Below are 25,804 nucleotides of genomic sequence, written 5' to 3'. Positions count from 1 at the left end.
GATCAGACGCCTTTCATTGGCAGAGCGTAGAGGGCGGGAGGGAGTGTAGACCTGGATGAGAGAGTTAAAGTAAGGAGGAGCCATTTTAGTCACTGTTTTGTAAGCGAGCATTTTTTGGGTTCTTGAACCCCTAGAGCCTGTTGCTATGGGAGGGTGAAGAAAGACACATTGCAAAAACAGCCAAGTTCAAGGAAGGGAACTTAAAATTAAAGTTTTGATGTGCCAAAAAAAAGCTGATATTTGTAACTTGAGCCTTCGGCTGATTGGCAAATATTCTCAGTCCTGTCACGGACCAGGGGTCTAACTTTTCATGCATAACTTTGAGGGCTGGAGAGGGTTTCTATAAAACCTAATCTATCAGATGCTGATAATAAATTGCATCCAGAGCATTCTTGGCTCTAACATGCAGCTGCTGATTCTCATCGAGTTCGGTGTTTTTCGCATCATCTCGTCAACATTGCAGCCTTTTTGTTCAAAGACTGATGCCATTAAGAATCAACAACTGGGGCAAACAGACACTTTCACTTAGGTTTTGTTCACTCAGCTCAAAATTTTCTTTACAAATGCGTCCTATATCCTGCAGAGATGGGAAATGCTTACTGATAACTCATTTCAACAGGGCCAAATCTGCCCGGTGGGGAAATTAAAGTGTAGCCGTCAGCTCCGCCTCGACTTTGCTGCTTTCTGTGTGAACACACAAACGAGTAGAGAAAACCTATCTTGGTTTAAAAAGATCTATTTGCAAATACATTATTCATGTTCCCTCATGTAAGCACTAATATATTTTTACCTGCTGCTATGTTTAATTCATTACCTGCAGACATTTTTTCATGCCTCCATACTGCAGGGGAATAAATTGTGAGATATGTTGTGAGAGACTTCTCGGTGGCTGTTGTGTCCACTCAGACTGCATGCCCCGCACAGCACTAATGATTCCCTAAGCGCACAAATCCTCCTTACTCAAGCAGTAAATGTTTTTTCTGGGGGTTACCAAATTGGGCAAAAATGCCAGATGAAACAGGTGTCAGATTGTGGCAGATCTGTTATTGTTTTCCCAGACAGTCTAGTGTTTATGGCATCCACACTAATGGACAACTCACATCATCCTGACACACCTTAACAGCAACTATCTGTCAAAGTTTCTTGACTGTTATGTGGGCTGGAAGAAACTTCAGAAAAAGTTATGTTTTCTGTTCAAATATTGAAACTAATTGATTGCAAATGGGAGTTTCTCACAGGGAAACATTTTTTCCCATTGTGTCGATGGCAAAAAGGTTGCCAGGACCTTGCTTCATTGTTGCACCTCAGGATCATGGCTATACACTTTAAGTGAGTTTTTATAAGGTACAGTGTCTTTTATTCACAAGAGTAAAATGCTGGATCTTAATTCTGAGGACGTCTCATTGGGTTTTTATCCCAATTAAACAGGCGAGGTACATTGATTAATATTTAGTCTGCAGGAAAATTTGCAGATTAAAGGCGTCAAACGGAGAGCGAGGAAACAAACGAATCAATAATGTGGCTGAAATAAACCGAATATATATATATATTATATATAGATATAACACAAACATGTGACTCCTACATGTGTAAATATCAGGATGTAGGTGTAAGAAATGGGAGAGAAGCAAGAGACAACTGAGCCGCTTTAAAAGATCTGCAGAGAAAAAGATGTAGATCATTGTAAACTGAAGCCTCAGATGAGTTTGAACTCTCTTAAATCACAGATTTTGCCAACACTTTTTGGAAGGTAAAATCGTATGAACAGAAAGCACATTGTGTTTGTTCTTTTGTGTTTCATTATCAAATCCCATAAAAACAATGAATCCATCAAAAGCTTTTTCTTGATGCAACAAATGTTTTTGGCTCTTAGCCCCAGAGCTCCAGTAAAAAAAAATATACTATACTAATATAGAAAATACAGATGTTATTATTTTTCTTTTGTAGGAGTTGGTCAATTATTGAAAAAAATGTGTGCTGTTAAAACTGTGCAGGAACATAAACTCATTTATATATAAAAAGAAAATTGCTACAGTCCTCCAGATCAAGATGATTGTGTTCATATTCTTGCTTAAAGGATCTGGAGTGTTGGAATCCTCAGTGAGGGCTGGGGATGGATTTTGCACGTCCCTTCGACTCTCTAACATGTTAACTAGTTTGCAGCTTCCTGTTTGGTGCTGACGAGACCATTCCTATTGGTTTTGGACGTCATTGAAAAACACAGTTTGCATAAATCAAGATTACAAAAAGACCTGGGATAATATCTAACATGTTTGATTTTATGGTAACATCAAAACAAGAACAAGACTGCCTTCAAATTGAGTTTCATGAGCCCCTTACACCAAACGACTAATCACAGGAGCGCTTCCTAACTCCAGATAAACACATGATTTTATTCTTCTTCTTATTATCATTTTTTCTGTGACTTTACAATAGTTTAACATTTTTTTATTAGATGCAGAGCCAGTATCCTAAAGAAGCACCTCAATGAGAGAAATGTGTCTCAAATAGACTTGAATGCTTAAGAGTTTCAGGATTACATGTCGGTCTATGTTTCAAACAGAATGTCCGTCACACTAACCCATAAAAGAAAGCTGACTCCACTTTGCCGATTCAAGGCCTGCACCCTCTTCCTTACAGCTCCCCACTTAACTGATAAGAGTTTGCAGAGGTAGCCAATTGTTATGATAGCAGGGCTATAAGCCGGCTCTGCAGTGATATGTATCAGAATGAGCACGGGCTCCTCTCAGACGGAGGATACGCTGGGAATACTTCAGAGCGAACATGAAGAGTTTAAGGATGAACACAGAAACGTGTGTGTCGTCTGCAGGCGGCCGTGTTTGAGGAGTTGTCCTCTGCTGTTATTTCTGCATCTCTCCAGGGACTCTTATGTTTCCATTAGAGATTAAAACCATGTTATATCTTATTGAGAAATAAGAGAAGAGTCAGGTGAACTGAGGCTCTGAAACTTTGAGACCAATCTGATAATTATTCTTGGATTATCATTGGTAATCCAAGATGGCAGCACATCAGCTCTGTCTCTGTGAGATTTTAATGTAGTTTTACTTAGTTTTACTTTGGGACCATTTCTTTTAAACCTGCTTCACTTCGCTCTCATTGCCTTACTACATGGATTCATTTTGTAAATCTGCTTGGATTATTACTCAGTTTTGCCTTGCTGGCGTTCTCCACCTGCAGCCTGCGCTCACCTGCTCCTACCTGCCTACCTGCCTGCCTACCTGCTATCACTCCTAGCCTGGGTCAGGTACCTCTCTCCCCACTCTGCTCTCCTGCTCCTTGCCCCTGCGACATGGCGCCTCGTAGCCCCGCTACTTGCGATAGCATGCTGGGGCTACGCTGGCAACCCCTGTGCGAGTGAGCCGGGGAGACTGCTCTCCTCTCTGGTTCTACTCAGCTTCCAAACCCAACTTCCAAACATGTACTTCCCGTATCAACTCGATACAATCACAGAGTGGAACTGCTACTAGTTAGCCTGCTAAACTGTCTATCGGTTTGATGTGTTGCTATGTGCTTAAAACATGTTTCATTGTTCCCTCGAATGCTCTTTTATTTTCGATTGTGTAACTCAACCAAAATGTTTAAATCACGGTGCTTCATTGCGTTGCTGTTATTGTTATCTGGCGATGTTCAGTCTAACCCTGGTCCTGATTTTAATTGTATTCAAACTGCTGCTGGTCTGGGTATTATTCATTTAAATGTCCGTAGTCTTCTACCTAAAATAGACTTTGTTAGAGTTTGGGCACAGACAACTGATGCTGATGTAATTGTAATTTCTGAGAGTTGGTTGAACAAATCTGTTAATGATAGTGTTGTTTCTATTAATGGTTACAATATAAGTCGTGCTGATCGTGTTAAACGTGGTGGTGGAATAATTGTGTATTCTAAATGTAAATTCCACACTAAAGTATTGGTCAAGAAGTCAATACCTAATCAGTTTGAAATTCTAGCTTTACAGGTTGAGTTGTCCAAGGGCTGTCATATTACTGTTGTTGGTTGCTACAGACCTCCTTGTGCAGCTAAGGAAACCTTGTCCTCCTTATCTAATTTTCTTTCTAAATTATCTGACAACAAGATAGCCCTCTGTGGTGATCTCAACTGGGACTGGCAGTCACCAGCCTCAAATGAATTTAAAACATACTGTAACTCAATGAATTTTACACAGTTAATTGATTCTCCCACTCGTCCAAACCATAAGTGCCCAGACAAATCTACTTTAATTGATTTGTTTATTACTAATAATCCTCATAAGTATACATCTGTAAGTGTACTTCCATATGACGTGAGGGACCACTGTGTTATTGCAGGTGTCAGGGATACTAGAATTCCAAAAGTTAAACCTCGTTACATCACAAAACGTGATACAAAACACTTTAGTGAACAGGCCTACAGATTTGATCTTAATTTTGCAGATTGGAGCAGGGTCTCCTTAATACCTGATGTTGAACTAGCCTGGTCTTATTTTGCTGAAATGCTTTTGTCAATCATTGATAAACATGCCCCTTATAAAAGGTATAGAGTTAAGGGCAGGGAAAATCCCTGGTTCTCTGAAGAACTGTCTAATTTAAACCAAGAAAGAAATTATTATTGGGCAAAAGCAAGAAAGTTGAACACTGATGCTCTCTGGGCTACTTTTAGATGCTTAAGGAATAAATGTACTACCTTAGTCAAGAAGGTCAAATCTAGCTATTATCTTGCCCTTACAACTGAAAATTTAAATAACCCACGGAAATTCTGGCAGACAATCAAATCTCTATCTCCAAATAACTCCTCTAGTCTTCCAACTTGCATTGTGTCAGAGTCTGCCACTATCCACGATAGAGCTGAGATGCTCAATTGTTTTAATAAGTATTTTGTTTCTTCTGGTTTTCTTTTTGATAAAGTAAATACACCCTCTACTGCACTGGCTCCACTTGCTATTGCTGAGCCCCTTTTGGATAATGAATTTAACTTTAGACCCTTCACTGTTGCTGAAGTACATAAAGCTGTTAAAAAATTAGATTAAAAAAACCCACCAGGGCCAGATAATATAGGTTTTTATTTTTTAAAACACAGATTTTATTGCAGAGCCACTGACCTACATTTTTAATTTAACTCTAACTAGTAAGAAAATCCCCAAAATATGGAAAACGGCTCACGTTCTTCCCCTCTTAAAAGGTGGTGAACCGTCGAGCCTCAATAACTACAGGCCTATTTCAAATCTGTCTCCTTTAGCCAAGATTTTAGAAAGCCTGGTTAGTGATCAGTTGAAGGATTTCTTGAGTCTTAATGAAATGTTATCTTGTTATCAATCTGGTTTTAGAAAATCACACAGTACAGTCACAGCAGCTACTAAAATGGTAAATCATATTTTTATGGCCCTGGATAGCAAAAAACACTGTGATTGTCTTTTTTATTGATTTTTCCAGGTCGATACAGTGGACCATGATGTATTATTGCATAGACTGGCTAATATTGGATTGTCTAATTCTGCTGTTGGTTGGTTTTCTAACTATCTTTCAGACAGGACTCAATGTGTTGAAATTGATGGCTGCTCCTCTGGTACTTTGGCTGTCCACAAGGCTCTATATTAGGTCCCTTGTTGTTTACTATTTATATTAATGATTTGGGGAAATATGTCCAAAATGCAAATGCCCATTTTTATGCTGACGATAAAACTAAAATGATGATCTTCACTAAATCCAGGGACAAAACTAACTGTCGGCCCACTCTATTTACATTTCAAGGTACTCTTATTGAGACCGTTTCCACTTTTAAATACCTTGGTATCATCATTGATGACAATTTGTCTTTTAAACCCCATATCGAGAACCTGGCAAAGAAACTAAAGGTGAGATTGGGCTTTTATTTCAGTCACTCTAAAGTAGGCTGGCCTTCCCTGTCAGCTCATAGGCTTCTTCACTGGTACACCTTCATTTATAAAGCAATTACTGGACTACTCCCTTCATACCTCTGCACCTACCTCACTTTTAAATCAAATCCATCATACAGTTTGCGCTCTCTGGACTTTCTATCTACGTCAGTCCCCAGAACTCGTACTGAGTTTGGGAAGAGGGCCTTCATGTACTCTGCTCCCTCCGCATGGAACAGTCTTCAAAAAACACTCAAATTGCAGGAACTCATCACTATTAATGATTTTAAAACTTTTTTTAATGGTTCATTTTGGAGTGTGTAAATGTTTCACTGCATAGTATTTTATCATCATCACATAATTGTTCTTTTAGTGTGTATTGTGGTGTTGTGTTTTGTTTTTATTTAACATGATCTTGTCCTCCTTCTCCTCCTCCTCCTCCTCATTCTTCTTTTTCTTGTGACTTATTAAGGGATCAAATACTAAGCAGAGGTATGGACTGGATGGGATTTGGGTGTTCAAGAATCGGCTGGAGGTGGCTCCAAGAAGTCCAGGGCCGTATTCACAAAGCCTCCTAAGCACTAAGTTACTCCTAGTGACTAAAATCTAAGAACTTTCTTAGAATCAGGACATTTTCTAAGAATTACCCCTCAAAGTTAAGACTAGATCCCTGTAAAGATGAAAGTTATTCACAAAGTGTCTCAGCCCCTATGAAGAGTTTCTCAAGCTGAGGAGAAACTGGAGAAATGTTCTCCAAACACTTCATGACGAGTGTTTTTGAATCATAGTCGAGCGGAACAGACAAAAAAGATTTGTGCAGACATTTCAATCCATCTGACTTTTTTTCAGTTGAACGTGAGACATGCATGTTGAGTTTGTCTACATGAGGTTACCTCCACAGGTTCATCCAATCACTATAAGAACCTTTACCTGCTGATGTACCGATCAGCATGTGAAGAAGATGCTGCACATATGGGCATGTGATTTCAAACACCTTGTAGGCTTGTATACTTTTAAAGTATGTCTAACAATTTATCACACAGATGCTCATTTCATAGTTTTCATAATTACACAATATTTGACAAGATTAGATTGCATTGGATCAACCAATCACAACTTCTGAAAAAAGTTGTAATATATACTAATATAAAAGTTCTGTCTCTTACTCTAGTTGCTCTGAGAATGTTCCTAAATCACTCTTAAGATAAAAATCCTTGCTAGGATTTTTTAAGCTAAGTCAGGAGCTCTCTGAGAGGATTCTCAGAATATTTGTGAATACTGGCCCAAGTGTCTTGTTCTTTATTTGGTATCTCTTAGAACCCTGACTAGCAGAAACAAATCCCAAGTATTAGTACTTGACTCATTATCAAGGTCAAAGACATGACATCATTTTAAATGTTAACATATTTAATGACCTGTTCTGTGGGCACGGACACCAGATCCAGCCAATGGCCTGAATAAAAGAAAAAAAGTTATTTATTGATGTCTGTATTTCAAACATGTAAAAAATAACAATAGTTGGAGTTGAAAATATATTTGAAAAAACAAATGCACGACAAAAAGAAAAGGCAGGTCTGTCATTCGGCATCAATCGGATACAACAATGTTTTTTTAAGCTTGGATAGAAGAAAAAAGGAGTGACGAGGAGCGATAGTGAACACTTCCCTTCATGCTATAGGTGGGCAGATAATTAAGTCAAACTCTGACTTCAAACTCTTCAGAAAGAAACTCGTCAGACGCTCAGATTACAAACTGAAACGGGTGCTGGGTAATTTACCAGCAGCCTGATATGAGAATAAAGAGAAGATGACAACACGCCGAGGACCCCCAGTCAAAACACAGCTTTCATCAGTGCTGCTGTTTGATCTCTTCGGTCATTTATCTGTTTGACAGATAAAGTTGCAGCATCTGACAGACTTTTTTTTTCTGTATCTATAGAAGAAAAATGCTGTTATCTTTCATTAATGCAGCTCATGCAGGCAGACTGCTGCGTCGATGTATGAAGTATGAAATTTTCAGACTTGTCCTTTTTTTCCTTCAAGGTTTCTTGACAATACTTGTGCAAGGTTTCAATCAGAGCATTTGAATTTCACTACATTTTAAATCAAGGTTCATCCTCCTCGATTTAGTCATGCTAACTTCGTTCTCCATAAAATACACACTTGCTTGTAGTTACCGGGGTCCAGACCAGGACTTGATTTATGCCTCCGAGATCCAGACTGGCACCCATTTGACTGAATCCAGCACCTCTTACACAATAACAATCTCTACATTCTGTGTAATATTTAATGTAATTATTTAGTCATTATTTTATTTTGCATTTCAATTATGGGGAAGTATCTCCTTTTCCAACTTATATGCATTTAAAACTTTTATTTATTCATTTATTTTTAAAGAGGACGAGCGCGAGAGGTCAGATCGTGGTCAGGTCATGTTGGGACTTCTGAAGCGGGAGTTTGTGCATGTCGTGAGAGCTCAGTTGATGTTACACGCTGCGATTTGATCAAGGGTTAGGGTTAGGGTTAAAAAACAACAGACCTGTAAAATAAAGCATTATAGAGACCTCTTGCTTTTCCTAAGGGCAGCTCTTCAAAGGATGAGCACTGAGTGAAGAAACCTCTCATCCCAATTAAGCACCTATGCCCTACTAATAAGTCAGAAAACCTACCACATGGTCATAGTAGGGATGACCCAATACCAGTATTCGGCATCGGTCCGATGCTGCCTTTAAGTACTCATACTCGTACTCGTAAAACTATGCGGATACAACGGCACCGATACCACTTTAGGGCAGGCGTGCGCCTCTTTTCAGTTGAGCGCGTAGGCGGAGAGAAGCGAGATGTCAGCGGTGTGGAGATATTTCAGCGTAAATGTTGACGACAAAAGAAGAGCAGACTGCAAACTTTGCACTCCCCAGCCTTTTGTGCGTGGCTCACACACTACAGCTAGCTGTTAACGAAGGACTTTTGGCTCAGAGGAGTGTAGCTGACGCCGTGTCAGTCGGACGTCAAATTGTCGGACATTTTAAGCATTAGCCTACTCCCGTCTGGAAGACATTCAGCTGCAGCTCAACCAGCCCGTAAGAAGACTCCAACAAGACCTGCAGACGCTCTGGAATAGCACGTACTACATGCTACAGTCTCTCACCGAGCAGAAGCGGGTTCTGGGAATATTTGGCTCTGAATATGAACTCCCTGACAATCTTACAGCGCACCAGTGGACACTTCTGGAAAAAGCTTTGTCTGCTTTGGCTCCGTTTGAGGAGTTAACCCGAAAAGTGAGCTCGTCCGATGCTTTAGCATCAGATGTAATTCCGGCTGTGACCGTGCTTCAGAGACTTTTGACCAAAGAAACAGATGCGGATCAGGGCAGTAAGTACTCGTAACGGTACTCGGTATCAGTGAGTACCCAAATGTAAGTACTTGTACTTGTACTTGGTTTGCAAAAAAGTGGTATCGGTGCATTTCTAGTCCTTAACGACCAACGCTACCCAAACAGCATTGCCACCTTCAACAGCCCAGACTCTGTTGACAGGTAGTGACAAGGACCTATCCTGTACATGGCCCTTATCAGCCCCCCAAACCAACTATGTAGACCGATAAAAAGTCAGTATTAAAATACATAAAAGCTACAGTGCAGTGTTTTATTAATACAAAGAAGCTGTAATCGGTTAAGTCTTCAGCCTTCATCCTGAAATGAATACAGAGTGTCTGGGAGTTTGTTCCAGATAAATGAAGCAGAAAAACTGAACACTGCTTCTCCATGTTTAGTTAGGACTCTGGGGACAGAAAGCAGGCCGGTCTCAGGTGACCTGAGCGTCCTGGGTAGTTTGTGTTTCAGCCCTAAAGAAGATATAAACTCGAGAAGTTATTGCTACACTTGTCTACATTTTCATTAAAATTAATATTAAACTTTAAAGCATGCAGCCTGATCCACCAATCAGTCATGTCAGAGTCTAAACAAATCTACTCGTACTATCCTTATCTGTTCACGTCTTCTCCTCGTGCGGCAGGTTTTGATTCGATAAGATGAATCTGAATGAAAGTCATTCACTTGTATTGATTTCTCTTATCAGCGAATGCCATAAAAAAAGAGCATCTCTGGTATTTTATACATGCACAGTGTGCATTCTGCTATCTCATCTCTGACAACCCTGATAGTCTGGCAGATTGATGGCTGCAGGATCGGTCTCTGTAAAGAAGTCTTTAAGCTTTGCTAAATGTCACCCTAACCTTCTGGATGGCTGTAAGAGATCCAGTCTGACACGACCCCTGAAGGGGGTCTGAGAGTCCTGAAGATGTCACTTGTTTGTTAAGCTGACCACATTTCAATAATAAAGCTCATGCAGGACAGCACATTGTGCTTAATTACCCATTATACTCAAACATTTAGCACTTTTTAAATTATTGACATTTAATGGATTTTTAATTCTTTGACTCCTGTCTGGATATTTTCCTGTACCTCAAATTAATATTTTACATTCTGGTAGAAGAATAATACTGGTGGATTGGGAGAGGTGAGTGACCAAAGTAAATTAATGGCAAATTTGACAAAATTAGTCAAAACTTTGACAAACACTGTAAAGTTTCACAACAAATCTCTGACCCAACTTCATCGGGTTCTTGTTGATGTCCATAAATAAGTGTGTATTGATCTACCTTTAGGTGAGTTACACATTACCCTATGGTATATAATGTATTTTTTGTAAACATGCCTCCTCCTCCTACAAAAAAAAAAGAAGCAAAAAAGGGGAAACTAAGTGAGGAAGCCAAGAAACACTGTGGACAGAACTACAAAATAACACAGGAAACATTAAAGACAAGACGAGGGAAATGCGTACAGTGAAAAGAGAAACACAAGGATAAGAAATTACAAAATAAAACAGAACACTAGAAACTTCAACCAGGAATAAGAACAGAAAAAAAAACACGGTAAAAGGCAACACAAGGGAAGATCAATAGCCTTCAAAAATAAAACAGGAAATGACTTCTTAACACTGAAATGACTAAATATTAAAATAAAGAGGAATCATGAAGAGTATACACATCTTGTCCTAATAAATAGTGTTTCACTTCTGCTAAAGAAGGTGTTTTGTCTGCACATTCTTTAAAGGGCGCATCCCCCAGAATGTGATATTTCTGCAATGTCTTTTCCAAGGCTGTGAAGAAACACAAATGAATACAATTGGTTTGGTTCAATCTTTGTATTTCACACACTACAACACCCGGCACATGTCCGATGTGTCCTTGGGCAAGACACTTAACCCCGATTTGTATCCTATTTGATGAATAGGATTAGTTATTTCTGATGGTCTCTCTACATAGCAGCCTCTGCCGTCAGTGTGTGAATGTGTAGATGTGACCTGCGGTGTAAAGCGCTTTGAGTAGTCAAACTAGAAAAGCGCTATACAAGCTCAGGACCGTTTACCATTTACCGTCAAAATAAAGTAAATATTGAATTTAATGAAATCGTGGCATATTTCACATCATCACGAGCCAGTTTTTGAATAAGAACTTAATTTGTTCCTTTTTTCCATACACATTTTAAAGCTGGTTTTAGTCTTTTCATGACGTTGAGAAAATGTGATTCAGCAAAGTATTTATGGGAATTATTATAGCGTAAGTGCTAAACATGTTTTTTAAATGCAGTAATCTGCTATATTCATAGCATGCATTGAGTTGTCCTCCCCAACCATGATGAATAAAACCCTAGCAGATGGTAATCCTTGAATTACTTGCATTTTAAGCCTTGAGTGAGGCGCTGATGATGAGAGGATCAACTTCTTCTAGCTAGAAAAACAACAAAATGTGCATCATGTGGAGAGAAGAAGAGCTGTGGATCAAAGGAGGGAGAGATCTAATCAAAGAGGCTAAGGAATGACTCCAGGTTGTCTTTACTCCGCCTCATTACCACTCAGCGTCCACACAGATGTTTTATGCATTACATAGCTGGTAGATTGAAGTTAAAGCTGCAGTTAAATAAATGTCATGGGGTGAGAAAATGAGTTGTGGCGGGGCGAGTGTGTGCGTTTCACCAAATGTGACTCAGCTTGTTGTGCGTTAAACATTTAACGCTGTAGGCTTTAAAGTCACCGCTCTGTGTGAAACTTAAGCTCAATTTTCCTGAATCAACCTTTGATTTATCATGACCTGGATGACTGAGAACAGACACTTTAACAGCTGCTGTTTGCGGACGCATTTTGGCAAGGCTACTCTTCAGCTGTTGTGAGAGTATATGAAAGGACATCCCTAGAAGTTAGCTGACTACGAGAGCCATGTTCGTTTCAGTCTGAGATGCAGAAAACAAAGGAGCATCCCAAACAGCCTATGATTGGGTTCCACTGTGAAAGGGAACCAACTGCTCAGTTAGAGAGTTCGACTTTACCATCAATGCCCTTCAAACAAGAATCATGGAGGGAGTTTTCAACTTGGTCAGGAAGGTACAGTCGACACAGCACACAAAGTAAATTCCCCACTCTACAAGCAAGACACAGGAACAAAACAGAACAACATTCTTGGACAGGAGGGGATGATGACCCAACACTGACATCTGTTCAGGACAACAAAAATAAAACAGGGTGCTTACTCAAACGGAGAAGGATGTCCACACAAAAGGTTTCTATACTTCACCATAACACCGAAGACGGTACCAGTAGTTAGCCTCACCCCAGCTACAGAAACGGCCAATAAGGAGCAACAAATTCTCTGATGCAGAAGCAGAACAACTGAGGCTCAGGGTATCTGCCGCCCTAACCTTTCCATTCAGGAAAGGAGCATGCTGGCATCCTTACAAACAACACCATCTTATCAGCGGGTAAAGGAAGATGCACAGTGTGGGCGAACACAGAGGACCGCTCTTCTCAGCGTCACAGACACTAATGAAGCTCTTAAACTGGATCCTTCTAGCACTTAAAAGAAAACACCAACTGCACTCACTGGAGAAGGAAAGGTTGATTGACAGACCACAGTACTACTGGCTGTAACCATGGGAAGCTATTCCTTTTATTTATGGGCTTCTGAAAATTCATAAAGGAGTTCCACTCAGACCCATCGCAGCAGCATGCAATATCTCCAAACACCTGGCTCCCATCCTTACTCTTATGGTTGGAAACCCTCCTCATCACATCAAAAACTCCCAGGACTTTACCAACAAGATGAAGGATCTGAAAATACATCCAGGTTTTTGGCATACAACGTGAATACATAAGTGACTGGATAATAATTAAAACTCTGTAAGTGATGATGAAAGCTCAGCTGAGATCACAATCAGCTGTTTCTGTTGCTTTATAGACAGATGATATAAAATATTTGCTGACAGAACATCATTACATTTGATTTAGCAGTCGATGTTTTTTCCTCTAAGAATTATAAATGTAAGACTCAGCAGTGCAGCCTGTCTAAAATCAGTGCCAATAAGAGGAGATTCATATGAATCCAACAGGGATCACTGATGTGTGGAAGCTGAATCATTTTGTATCATCGAGGCGTCTTGAGTGTTTATAAAGTCAGAGAGGCTAAACGGCTCTTCATGATGAATCACTTTGACCTCCTCTAATTCTGACTGCTTCAGCAGCAGCGGAGCATATTTCCATCATCTCCAGTTTGCAGAGTGTGAACAGCTATCAGAGAAGTCATGTGCCCACACTAAGCAAACAGCAATAATGACAACAATAACAAGACAATTAGTCTTCAATGAGAAGATCATTTTACTGACAGCTAAGTCGTTCAATCTAACACCGAAACAAATTTGGCCTGTCTTTCTGACAATACTGCAACCCAAAAGCTTTCCTGTATCATGCTGATCCCCTTTTTAAAACTCAAATGTACTGCAGTGTCACAATGCTGGATGTCCATACTAAATGTGGGTGGAGTTTCAGATCGTGAGGTAAACGTATACTGGAGTAATCCCTGGATAGTTCTGCAGAGTTCGCTGAACGGCTTGTTCCGCAAATCATGCAATAGTTTCCTGATTTCAAACCCACGCCTCACAAGACGGCTTCAGGCCTCTGCTTAAGATGTTGAAACCTCTTACATAGGCTCTCTTCTTCCAGCACTGGAGAGCAGCCCTCCCCTGGCAGCCCTGCAGCGTTCTGCCCGCCCAGAAGGCAACTCGGAGCTGGCCAATCAGAAGAAAGTGGGCACTGGGGGAAAGGTTCCTTTAAGGGACAGCAGCTGTTCAGGCAGAGGCTGAAATAAGTGTTTTAAGTGACGTCAGTTTAAGATAATAAGATGTTTTTCACGCTCATGCAACGGTGCTCTACTTAGTTCATCACAGACTGACAACATGAGAGAGAGGGATTGTTAATTATTCTAAATGTGTGACTGCACTGACTATTAAACCTTGTATTTCAATTCATGTATGATTCCAACCTTAATGAAAAAACATGCAAATCTCTTAGTCTTTGAAAAAACATTTTTTTTATTTTCATCAAACAGGATTTATCTGTAACAAACAACCAGAATATGTTTTAAAATCTTCTGGATATATATGTTTTTTTATGGAATGTCACTCAAACTCACTGACATCACTTTTATTCACCGATACCGTTACATTATTATAGTTACACTGAGAACCTTTTCCTTTTTCACCTCAAACCCGGTGTGAAAATGAAACTAGACCACTATCGGCAAAACCTGAATATGTACTGACGCTGATACACAGATCCCAACATGAAACCATTCTGATACAGCTGACCTTTATATATAATGGATAATGAGAATAACTCCAACACAGAAACACTGAGTTTAGCTGTAAGCCGGGTTTGCTGGCTGCAAACTAAAAGTTCTTTATCTTCTGTTTTGTACGATCTAATATCAATTAACATGAGTTTTGTATTTGCCCTGCATGGCAGAACCAAACACCTTTTTTATCAAAAGTGAGACATGATCAAATATTTTACTGTATTTATACAAGTGAACCAGGATGTCCATTCAGAGTGAACTCTTTCTTTGAGGGAGACTTTAAACGTTTTCTACATTTTACATTTTATTACTTTTATTAATTTAACTAAACCGGGAATAACCTTGAAATATTCATATTTATTTTTTGTTGATGCAGTCCTGGAGTGAAATGGCTCCAAATGCAACTTGAATTGAAACATTTTCTCTTTTTTTCTTTCCCTTAATTACAGCTGTGTGTTGTTCCCTGTGCCGTTTGTCCCTTCTCCCCTCCTGTTATCTCCGGCTCTGCCCAGGTGGAGCTACTGATCGCACTACGAGGTGCACCAGGGGTACGTGTCACGTCTCTTATTTTTCAGTCCTTCTCTCCTCTGCTTCGTTTCATTGCGTCTCTCGGTGCATCTCTGATGGGAGGGACTAAGAAGCAAGTGAAGGAAACGTGGATGCAATTTAAAAGATATGAGACGTACCCCTTGTGTCAGTGCTTAAAAACCCAGTGCTGCGTTCAGGAGGAGAGAGGCTTTTAGAGTTGCACTGCTCTGCCTTTCAACCTGGGATTGTGTGTCTTGTTTATTCTGTCATTTGTTAACTATTTAGTTATTTTTGTATCTTATTAAAATCCCTTCGTTGTGACTCTATCAAGGTGTTTTATGTCACTGAATCGAGTCAGATTGTGGGATGTTGTGGGCCACATGGGGCTGCCTTATGGTGGAGTGTAACACCTTCCATATCAAGTAACAACTTTTTCTTTAGCTTTGGTAACATGTTAATTTGTAAACTCAGATTACTTGGGGTTTTTTCTCTTGTGTTCTTCAGAAATCTGATTAATTCAGTTTAAGAGTTAAGAGTGAGGAGCAGCTGCTGCAGAATTGATGCACAGCACAAGAAAGTGCTTGTTAACACCAGCGACAGAAACAGGACCTGTATCAACAGTTCATCGCATGTTGTGGGGTTAAAAATAAACTGCATAGGTTAAGTTTAAATCGTCACTTTAGAGTTTGATCAACTTTTGTCATTAAAATCACATCTGTGCTTTGTGGTCTCGCAGAGGAACTGTGGCGTGCGTTTGATAAACAGCTGCTGCCAATCCTCCTTTGTGCTCCTCAACCTGCCTCCATCAGCTGTACACATGGGAGGTTTTGCTTTAATGTCATTTTTAATATGACATTTGCTGTTTCCAGTACATCAGTGTCGCTGTTATAAAAGTGTCTCTCTCATTTTTGATTATCTTTTCTCCTTTCTATCCAGTCACAATGCACTTGTCAGACTGCAGCAGATTAGCATTTGAAAAAACACATTAACTGTCTCTGTCGTCGAGCGTCGAGCGAGGTGACAGACGGCCTCACTGTTACAGAGTCTGTGCTGCTGTCAGCATTAAAAGCTTTACCCTACAGAAGATCCCAGCGGGCGGCTAACATCACGGAGGAGAAAAACTTTTAAGTGGGCGCAGCGAGAGAAAGCAAAGTGAAGTGGAGGATAAAGGCTTCTCGGGGAGGGGGACCCACATGTTTAGACGTATGGAATGAGGAAGTCTAGAAATGATCAAAGTTTATGGATGAAACTGAAATTTCCACCATGTTTACGTAAAATAAAATATGAGGAAGAATAAACTGAATGACCCTGTGAGTACTTCACTGCCCTGATTATAGATCAGATAGCTCAGCCATTCATAAACATGGTAATGAGACATCCAGACTTCTGACTAGGATTTAATTTATCATGAACAAAGTTACTGTGATTATCTGAAACATGACAAACACAGAAACCATACTCGAAAGATTCAACTCGTAATAGCTTGAATTATTTCTGTGGTAATGATAAAATAATAGGGCCACTTTCAGCTGAACTTTTTAAAAAAGGTATCCTGGACATAAATCTTCAACACTTCATCACATATATGCCCTTTAAAATTTTACACAGCTAGCAACTTTTGCTTATTTACACATCCAGAAATTTGTTTGACCGCCTGAGGGATGAGATCTCAAGTTTCAAACAGCTTTAAATTCATTTTTTACTGGAAGGAGAACTTCATTTCTTTGTCTACAGAGCCTTATTGGCATTTACATATTTATTTTATTTTGTATTTTTTGGGGGAGGGGGCATTTTTGCCTCCACTACATAGGACAGCTGAAGAGAGACAGAAAACAACGGGTAGTAGATAGTGTGCGAAAACGTGCAGCAAAGAGCTGAGGTCGGACTTGAGCCCACGGCCGCTGCGACGAGGACCACAGCTTCTGTACATGGGGCAAAGGTCATAACCACTTGGCTATCCTGCGCCCTCTTAACAGCATCTCTTTAATTATCTTTCTGCTTCAGAATACTAATTTCAATTTAGAATATTTCAACTTCAGCATCTAACATTTGATCTGTGTGAATCGATATTCTAACGTCATGAATGTGGGCTCATTTATGTAATTTCAAAGGGGGGTATTCTCTCCCTTAAGACCATGTGCTGCTTACTGAAGGTATTGTCCAGTCAGGGGTAAAAATTGGATGGTGCAAAAAATTAAAAAAAAGCTAAGTTTGGAGACGTCACAAAGTTAATCCCTTAATGGTTCATGTGTTTCCCCCTGAAAGATAGGCAGAACCACTTTAAGGGGACGGAAACAAAGTCCTACCGACTTCAAGTTCTCTCATTTGTCCAAATCCTTTTCTTTCTCTTTTAAAGAAACCAAACTACATGAGAGTGTCGCTTTGCATTTTTCATACCGAAAAAAACACTGATTCCTCCATTAGTTCCAACATTTCAGTATAACAAAGTGACATCAGCCAGAAGTTGTTACAAAGACATCACTTCAACATTTACATTTGAAATAATTTACAGTTGAAACTTAAGATCCAACACTGTTGCCTGTTTTCTGTATTTACAATTTACAGTAAAGCAACAGAACGACCACCACGCTGTGTGAAAAGTTCAGTTTTTTTTGCCTCCACATTTCTGGCAGCAGCAGCGAAGTCTCTGATTGGCTCTCAGCGCAGTTCAAGTCCTGAGGTGAGGCAGGACGCTACCTGTCTGCAGCCTCTGCTGTTAAAACACACCGGTCCCTCAGGTCGTCTGTCCTCCAGTTAAATGAAATACTCCTTTGGGTTTTCACAGGAGACGTTCTGTGAGTCAGTCTGGTTGTTGAAAGGGAAGTCCTGACTGTCCTCCTGTTTGACTCCCTTCACTTCCTGGTTTCGGTACGTCTCTTTTCTCCTGTACAGGAATCTGGCGGTTACCACCAGGCCGCTCACGATCACAAAGATCACCACCGCTATGACACCTGTGAGGACGAGGAGGGACACCATGTGAAAGGCTGACATAGCAGATAATTAACTTTTTTTTAAAATTCAATATTTAAAGACTTAAAGAGGCTCCTCTACAATCAGACAAGATCTATTCCAATTTATTCTCCCGTTGTACCGCGGTTTCATTTCCTGATGTTTCGATGATCTTTCAAAGTATATTAAACTCATTTGAAATCTTTCTGTATCTATCGGACATTTCTGCCCTGCTGAGCTCATTCGAGAATATGAGGGCAAGTTTCATCTCATTGGAATTTTAAAATACGCCCTGAAATCAATTTAATACATTGCAATATAAAGACTCCTCACTTTTTTACGATGGCTGCAAAAAAAAAGTTTTCTCATCAGCGAGTCCTTCCTGCAAATGTTTTAATTAGGTGATGTGCCCTTTGTGCACTGAGACACAGTCACAGGCTACTTTAATGGACAGTTTGAAATGACTTTTCTCCGTGTCTCACCTTTCCTATCTACAAGATTATAGATTGAACCTTTGCAGACTTCACTTTGAATCAATCTGTGCTGGCAGTGCAACAAAGTTTTCAAATGAGTTTTAAATGGACTCTTCTTGCCTTCACGCTTTCTTGGAGCTCAACATTTGTCCTGAACTTTTCTCGCCCCGGCAGAGGTGAAGTGTACCTTCTTTTTAATCATGATCTTTGTCACCGTGTCACAGTGACATAGTGACAAAATTAAAGATACAATATGTAGATTCCACCACCAGGGGGCTCTCAATCCATACTACAATAACAAAAGATGACGTCGAGGCTATAGCGGGGAATCATGGGAGTTCTCTCTGCTAACAAACAATTGACATGACGTTTTCATCACAGCAGCCCGTACAGCAACAGTACGGCAGCTTTCAGTAGGAATTACCGCTTCTTAAGTAGCAGCCTTTGACGTAACATTCAGTGTTTCCACGGCAACGTTCCGTCTGTCATGGCGGCCGCCTCGACAAGACACATTACAGATTTCTCTGGCTTTAATGCTGCATTCATGTGCTGCTCGGGTGGTCCAAGTTTCCGAGTTGGGAAGTCGTTCTTCCGACTTCAGTGTGTTCACGTGATTTCAGTTCGGAAAGTCGGAATGTTGTAACAACAGCACAGAAAAGCGTTGATGCTACGAAGAAGATCAGTTAAATGTAAACTGTTAAAAGTGATATTTGAGCATAAACTTGATGTGCAATACTTGAATTAATAGAAAGTATGTTAACGTTGACAAAATATAGTTTGCCCCCCATTTGATGGCGATTCTGAGTCGGGAAGTTTGGGCAAATAATTATTTTCCGAGTTTCCGAGTTGTTGTTCCGACTTGAGCAGGTGTTCATGTGCATTTTACAACTCGGAAACTTGTTTTTTCGATGTGTCCGACACCACATGAATGCAGCATAATTACTGTTTGAAATATTTAAGGTAATGTAAGTACACAACGAAAAAAAACAAAAACAGGTTAAGTACATTTTTAATTAATTTAGATATTTGAATGTCGTCATAACTACATATTGTACGTTCAACATCACAGACTTATCTCAGACTTCTATACAACCGTGCTGCTATTTGCGACCAAAGAAGTCGCCCCCTGCTGGCCATTAGAGAGGAACCAGGTTTAAGGCACTTTTGCATCGGCTTCACTTTCAGACTCCAAAGCTACAAGAACTTCAAACATACATTTGGTGACAAAAGAGAGGTTGCCGTTAAAGTACAGGAATGAAAAGAAAAAAAGGTTCAGTACCTCCGATCAGAGCTGAGTCAGTCCTGATGGCATTGACTAAAGGCTCACCTGAACCCACAGAACCAGAATGGTCTACAAAAGAGAGGGAGAGAGAGAAAGGATAGCATTGGAGGAGGAGGAGGAAGACAGCGGGGAAAAGACAAAAAACACCAACTTGCACCAAGCAGCAGAAGAAGTACAAATTGTCAAAACGAGGAGGTAAAAAAAACAAGCTGAAAGGCTAATAAGCAAACAGATAATCCAATTAGATCAGAAAGAGAGAGACAATAGAAAAATCCAGAGACAAAATGAGAACATCAGCATTCAGAATAGGCAGGGGGAATACTGCATTAGCTCTCCAATGACTCTAATAAAGCATCACAAACTGCATGACAACGAGCGCAGAGGAAATTAAATCCCAGAGGAAATGTTCCTCCTGTGTGGTCCAAATTAATTAAAGCGCTGATCACACTGTCATTAGTCTCACACAAACAAGGGGAATACTGTACGCCATTAATGAGCCTCGAGCGATTTGGAAAAGCAGCTTTCATGCAATTTTGGAAAGAGACAAAGGGACTGTATGCTGCTCTGCTTTAGATAGACTAACCCCCCCGAAGTGGAGAGACAGAAACCAAGTGGTATTTAAACTGGTAACCAGCTTCTTATTTGATGCTACCAGTTAAAAACAAAATCCTTTTTTTGTTCTCATCACATTTGAAAGTGTTGAAGAGCCATTTTCCATTTATTCTTTTTACATCTGTTCTATAAATTACAGCCTTGTGTTCTTTCTTTATTTTTTTTAAATCATTCTGTTTCCATGACAACGATAATAGCATCAGAATATTTGCACAGCCAGATCAACTTTTGTTGCTTAACTTTTCTCACTAATGACTGTGCTGCATGAGAGCGCAGCAGGTCTGAATTAGCTGAGCGTGAGATGTTAACCAAAGACACTTTTCCCGGTCTGGAATAAAACTCTGCACCTTTTGTTGTCACATCCAGCTGCACTGACTGAGTCTTCTTCTTTAGTGCTTAAAGGATTGAGCTGAAGGTATCATATATTCTTGTTGTTATCATCTAATCCCATAAAGATTAAATCAACAGTGTGTTGCTCCATCTGTCAGTATTGTCCGCTGCTCTCAGTCCAATAAATGAACACTAAAGATACATTTATAAACACTGTACACTCATATATTTCAGCAGCAAGGGAGTGTGAACATCAGGAAGGCGAGGGATACTAAGGAGAAATCCTTCCTGCATATTATCCCATCTCCCCCCGTCCCATTTTTCTTTTGAAACATAACAAAGATGAAGTTATTTTACCTGCTTTTAGTAAAGCGTCTCCAGATAACTTTTGTTTTGACTCGGGGCTATACAAATAATTATTGATTGATTGATGATATTTATAACAAAGAAGGCTTATACTATTTTTATTAAACAATTGGGTACTGTAGTTTTTTCAATCTTTTTTCAATCAATCAATCAATTTTTGTTTGTATAGCGTCAACTCATAACAAGTGTTATCTCGAGACACTTTACAAAAGGCAGGTAAAATACCTTACTTATTGTTAACATTACAAAAAGCAGGTAAAAAGACCTTACCATTGTTATGTTACAAAGATCCGGCCTATCCATCATGAGCACTTCAGCAAAGCAGCAAAAGTTACAGTGGTAAGAAAGAACTGCCTTATTTGAACAGTGTTCATCAGACTTGGCTGCATGGGTAATATTCATTGTTAAATCTTATTAGATTAGATGTTTATTGCCTTTTGCAATGTACAGCTACATTGGAATTTTTGTGCATTTCTCCCTGAGTCAGCTCTACAAACAAGTTAAAAGTTAATTTGTATGCAGTATTTGGTCTTTTGAAGAAAGTTTACTGGCACATTTGATGACGTTAACAATAAAAACATGCAGTTCTGCGCTCCAACATAGTCTTGTTTCTCTTATTTTTACATTTTAATAAGATTCATAATGTTTGTTTTCTTCACTCTGTCAATTCTAGGAGCGACAACCTGCAGGAGCACGACTCCAGGACGTTTCCGCACTACATATAAACTGCCAAACACAACATCACTTTTCATTCATCGTCTTAATGTGTTCACTTTCTGTCAAATCTGCTGAGAGAAAATTACAATTATATTTATTTTCTGTCATAAAAGTGAGGATATTAAGAGTCCTAAAGATTGATGTGGATTTGCTAAGACCAAGCCGTGTTACCTGACAGGTGGTGTGTGTTCTCTGCTGCGTAGGGATTGGCTGAAGCCGAGGAGCCACAGTTGGACTGGAGTAAAGGTCCGGTGATAACGACGGGGCTGGTGTCCGGGTGGAGCAGAGCGGCTTTCAGAGGGCTGATGGAGTTAAAGTTAACCACGGACAGGCAGCCGGTGTAACCGATGGACGCCACCCGGGCCAGGTCTGGATCCAAATCATCAGAACCTGCATTTTAAAAAAAAAGAATAAAAGAGAGGTCTGCAAAATCATTTTAATATGTATAAAAAGCAGCTTAATCAAATAAATAAGCTGAACACTCAAAACTGTTTCTGCTCCCCACTGACATGTTGTTTAAAACAGAATGTTTCAAAACATGAAACCACATGGTGATGTTTAATGACTTCTTATAACCCTTCTCATTGTCCCTGCAGCAGAGACATTTGATTCATCTCTATAAATGGATGTCTACACATGAATTCAGAATATGTATAAAATGGGCAAAAACGTTCTGTTTCACCTGTAGCCAAAGTAGTATTGACCAATCACGTCTGAGCAGGCTCTGTACAGTCCATAAGGAGAGCAAATGATACAAAAAAACATTGTTTGAATACAAGCACCAGCACCCAGAGGCTATTGCTAAAATTCCTCCAAAATATCGGCACAAATACACGAGAAGATCTGGTCATTAAAGTGGTTTGTCAACCTGAACTCTGTTATTTGGTTTAGCAGATTGCATGCAATTTTGACAAAGAAATAAAGACACAAAGGAGACACAAGCTGATCTAAAGTATTCACTGTATCTCCCTGCTTATTATTCAATCCTACTATTAGTCTCATAGTCTCATTGAATTTGGTGTCCTTCTATTGAAAAATGTTGAATCCACATTTTCCAAAAGTGGATTTCGATATCTTTTCAGTCTTAAAAGTTTTGCTAAAAAACATTTCCATGACATAAACGAGAGCTATAGACTCATTATTGAGTCTCATGTTCTTCATCAGACTGTAAACAACGATTAAAAGATGAAAGATGAAGTCCAGGCCTCGGTATACTTTATTTATTATCCGAACATTGGAATAAATTGGCCGTTGATCAATCAGCTACTACTAGCAACTAATTCCCAGTAGTAGCTGACTGATCCAGGGATTTGTTGTTATTTTCCTTCATAATGAATGGAGACTCTTTTACTCTCTGTGGAGTAAATGGCACACATGTTTACAGAGCTAAAGGAGGGGTACTTTTTATATAGTCAGCTAGAAGTTCAAAACCAACATGCATTCAAAAGAGCACAACATACTGTAATTCTATATATCAAATATGTTTCATAAAATGTCCTAGTTTCTGGTTGTAAATAGCGTCATATCAGCAGAGTAGCTGATTGGAAGTATCAGCTACCAGTACATTCACTAACTCTGATGCAGACTGTCCTGTTGTCTCTCACTGTGGGAACATTTGGTGATTTATAATCATTGAACTGATTGAGCACACTTGAGCGCTCTTCACTCATCATGCTGAGCATTGCACTGATTATTTGTGTTAGATTTGTTGGTTTAACGAGGCCACGGGACACAGAGTGACATCAAATCAGGATCAGTAATGCTCACCTCCGTCCAATCAGACGGGAAAACCAAACACACTCGCCCCTCTCGTTATAGTCAACAAGCTGTCAGTGACTCAGCTTCCAGTCTGCATCCATCACTCCACCAGACAGATTTTCACTCTGGCCTCTATCCGCTCATTTTATCGACTGTAATGCCTTCATCGTTCCTCCTCCTCCTCCTCCTCACAGCAGAGTAAACAGCAGCTGTGAAAGGCGACATCAGCGCCGTAAACAGCTGCATCAGTGTCTGCTCTGATGACTGAGAGGTGACAGTGGTTTTAGCAGAACACATCTGCATGTTGATGAGAGTGGCAGGAAACATTACAGCGGCCTCTCAGCAGAAACACGCCTCACTCCATCACCTCTCTCTCTCTCTCTCTCTATCTGTGTGTTTCCTCCAGGTCCATTAGTTAGGCTGATGGATGACGGGGTTGGCAGGAAACGACAGAAAATCCACGTTCCTGCAGCTTTTCTGGTCCTGATCTGCCTCTCTGCCTCCTCTGGTTTGACAGACGGGAGCACCGGTCACATGCTGACATGACGGGGTTAAAACACACCGAGCTGACCTACACTGTACTGGAGCTTTATACCCAAATGGACAACAGATAAAAGAGACTTTGAATGAGGTGCTAGATGAGATGTGTGTGTGTGTGTGTGATTTAGTATGATAATGAAAAGAAACAGATTTTATCTTGTCAGTTATGAAAATAAACCATCTGATGGACGTTTTCAGTTCAATATTTGAAAACATTTTCTGCCTAAAAGTAGAAAGTGCAATTCCCAAGTCCTGATGGAGGGAAAAATCTTTAGACCGTCTCAGGCTGTATCTTTCCATCTGTATTGAATTCATGTAAAATAATAATAATGCTTGCTTCTGTGAGAGCCAATTAATGTCTTAGGTCTGAATATACAACCACAGCAACTTCCAACCAAAAACACTGAAACCTACACTGGTACTAACTGCAGCAGAGTTTTTCACATAGGAAACGACCAGTCGATGAACAAGGTTCATAAAAGATGTAACGTATTGACAAAATGTTGAAATGTTTCCAACAGAAACCACATAAAAAAAATAAAAATAAACAACCAAGTTCTCCATGTTCTCATAAACCTTCATCTTGTTACTCTAAGCTACACATGACTGAGAAATTCAATAATTTCCAGCAATTAAAAACAGGTCATAGTCAAGATGTCGTTTTCCTTACTTGCTGTTTTTGATGAGTGCTCTTTCTGTAGCTGATTAGGTATCGGGGTACGTGGTGAAAAACATTCATGGAATGTTGGAGCCCTGCAGCGTGCGAGCCGTCGTTCTCTTTGCTTGAGGCTATACAGATTGACAAAATACCGAACACTCGCTGACCAACATGTTTTCCCTTTTGCTTCACACTTCTTCAATCCAGCCTGACTTTGATGAAACGTTAACCTGAATCTGCCTAGCCTTGACCTTTAACCTTTCACAAGGTTCTCTGGTGAAATAGATCTCTGGAAGCCCTGCAGCGTGCGAGCCGTCGTTCTCTTTGCTTGAGGCCGCACAATTTGACAAAATACCAAACATTCGCTATAACCAACATGTTTTCACTTTGGCTTCCTACAGGCTGGTTTTTCCCCCGGACACACTTTGATCAAACGTTCACCTGAATCTGCCTTAACCTTTAACCTTTCACCAGGTTTTCAATTGCATGTGCGTCGTTTCTTAAATGTTGTATAATCTTTATGGCCTCCCCAGTCATTTAATTAAAAGGTCAAAATGTTGCTCTCGGAGTAAACCAGAATATTTCAGACCACATTAGCATCAAAATGTGTTGCTCTACATGTGAGCCCCCGGTCAAAGTCTTACACAACAACAGATGCATTATGTTGCCAACTTGACTTTCAGTTTCTTGTTATCCGCAGCTCGTTGAACGCCTCATGATCAACTGATTTATTTTTTCATCTTCAAAACAGATTTCACTTCTTTACTTCTTCACAAGAGGCCACATATTGAGTGTCGGATGAGTCCAAACATCTCAGAGCTGTTGTTCTAATAAGTGCTGGTCTGAGTGCTCTCTCAAGTAAATCGACCTCGCCTCTGCATTTACCGTCTCCTGTCTTACCGAGCACTCTGCCCAACACCAGCGACTTGATAGCGTTGAATTCTCCGTCTGATGTCAGGTTGAAGTCTTCTCTGGGGTTTTTGTCGATCTGAGAAAAAAAAAAAAGAACATATTCCCTCTTAAATGTGAGTTAAACTTTTA

The 25,804-nt window shown here is 39.9% G+C and overlaps 1 protein-coding gene across 1 annotated transcript in view; it reads right to left on the bottom strand.

Annotated features, from left to right (window-relative positions):
• Positions 1 to 14,263: 14,263 nt before the first annotated feature.
• The window catches only part of LOC109989882 (contactin-associated protein-like 4), a 116,723-nt gene continuing 105,182 nt past the window's right edge, over positions 14,264 to 25,804 (bottom strand). Inside the window, exons 21-24 of the mRNA XM_020641796.3 lie at positions 25,664 to 25,751; positions 21,979 to 22,197; positions 19,780 to 19,851; positions 14,264 to 18,029 (exon numbers count right to left, since the gene is read on the bottom strand). Of these exons, the coding sequence (XP_020497452.2) occupies positions 17,833 to 18,029; positions 19,780 to 19,851; positions 21,979 to 22,197; positions 25,664 to 25,751 (576 nt within the window). The 3' untranslated portion in view covers positions 14,264 to 17,832. The remainder of the gene's footprint in view (positions 18,030 to 19,779; positions 19,852 to 21,978; positions 22,198 to 25,663; positions 25,752 to 25,804) is intronic.

Source organism: Labrus bergylta, chromosome 4 (assembly GCF_963930695.1).
Source record: "Labrus bergylta chromosome 4, fLabBer1.1, whole genome shotgun sequence".
Taxonomy (NCBI): Eukaryota; Metazoa; Chordata; class Actinopteri; order Labriformes; family Labridae; genus Labrus; species Labrus bergylta.
This window is presented reverse-complemented; position numbering and strand designations above follow the sequence as displayed.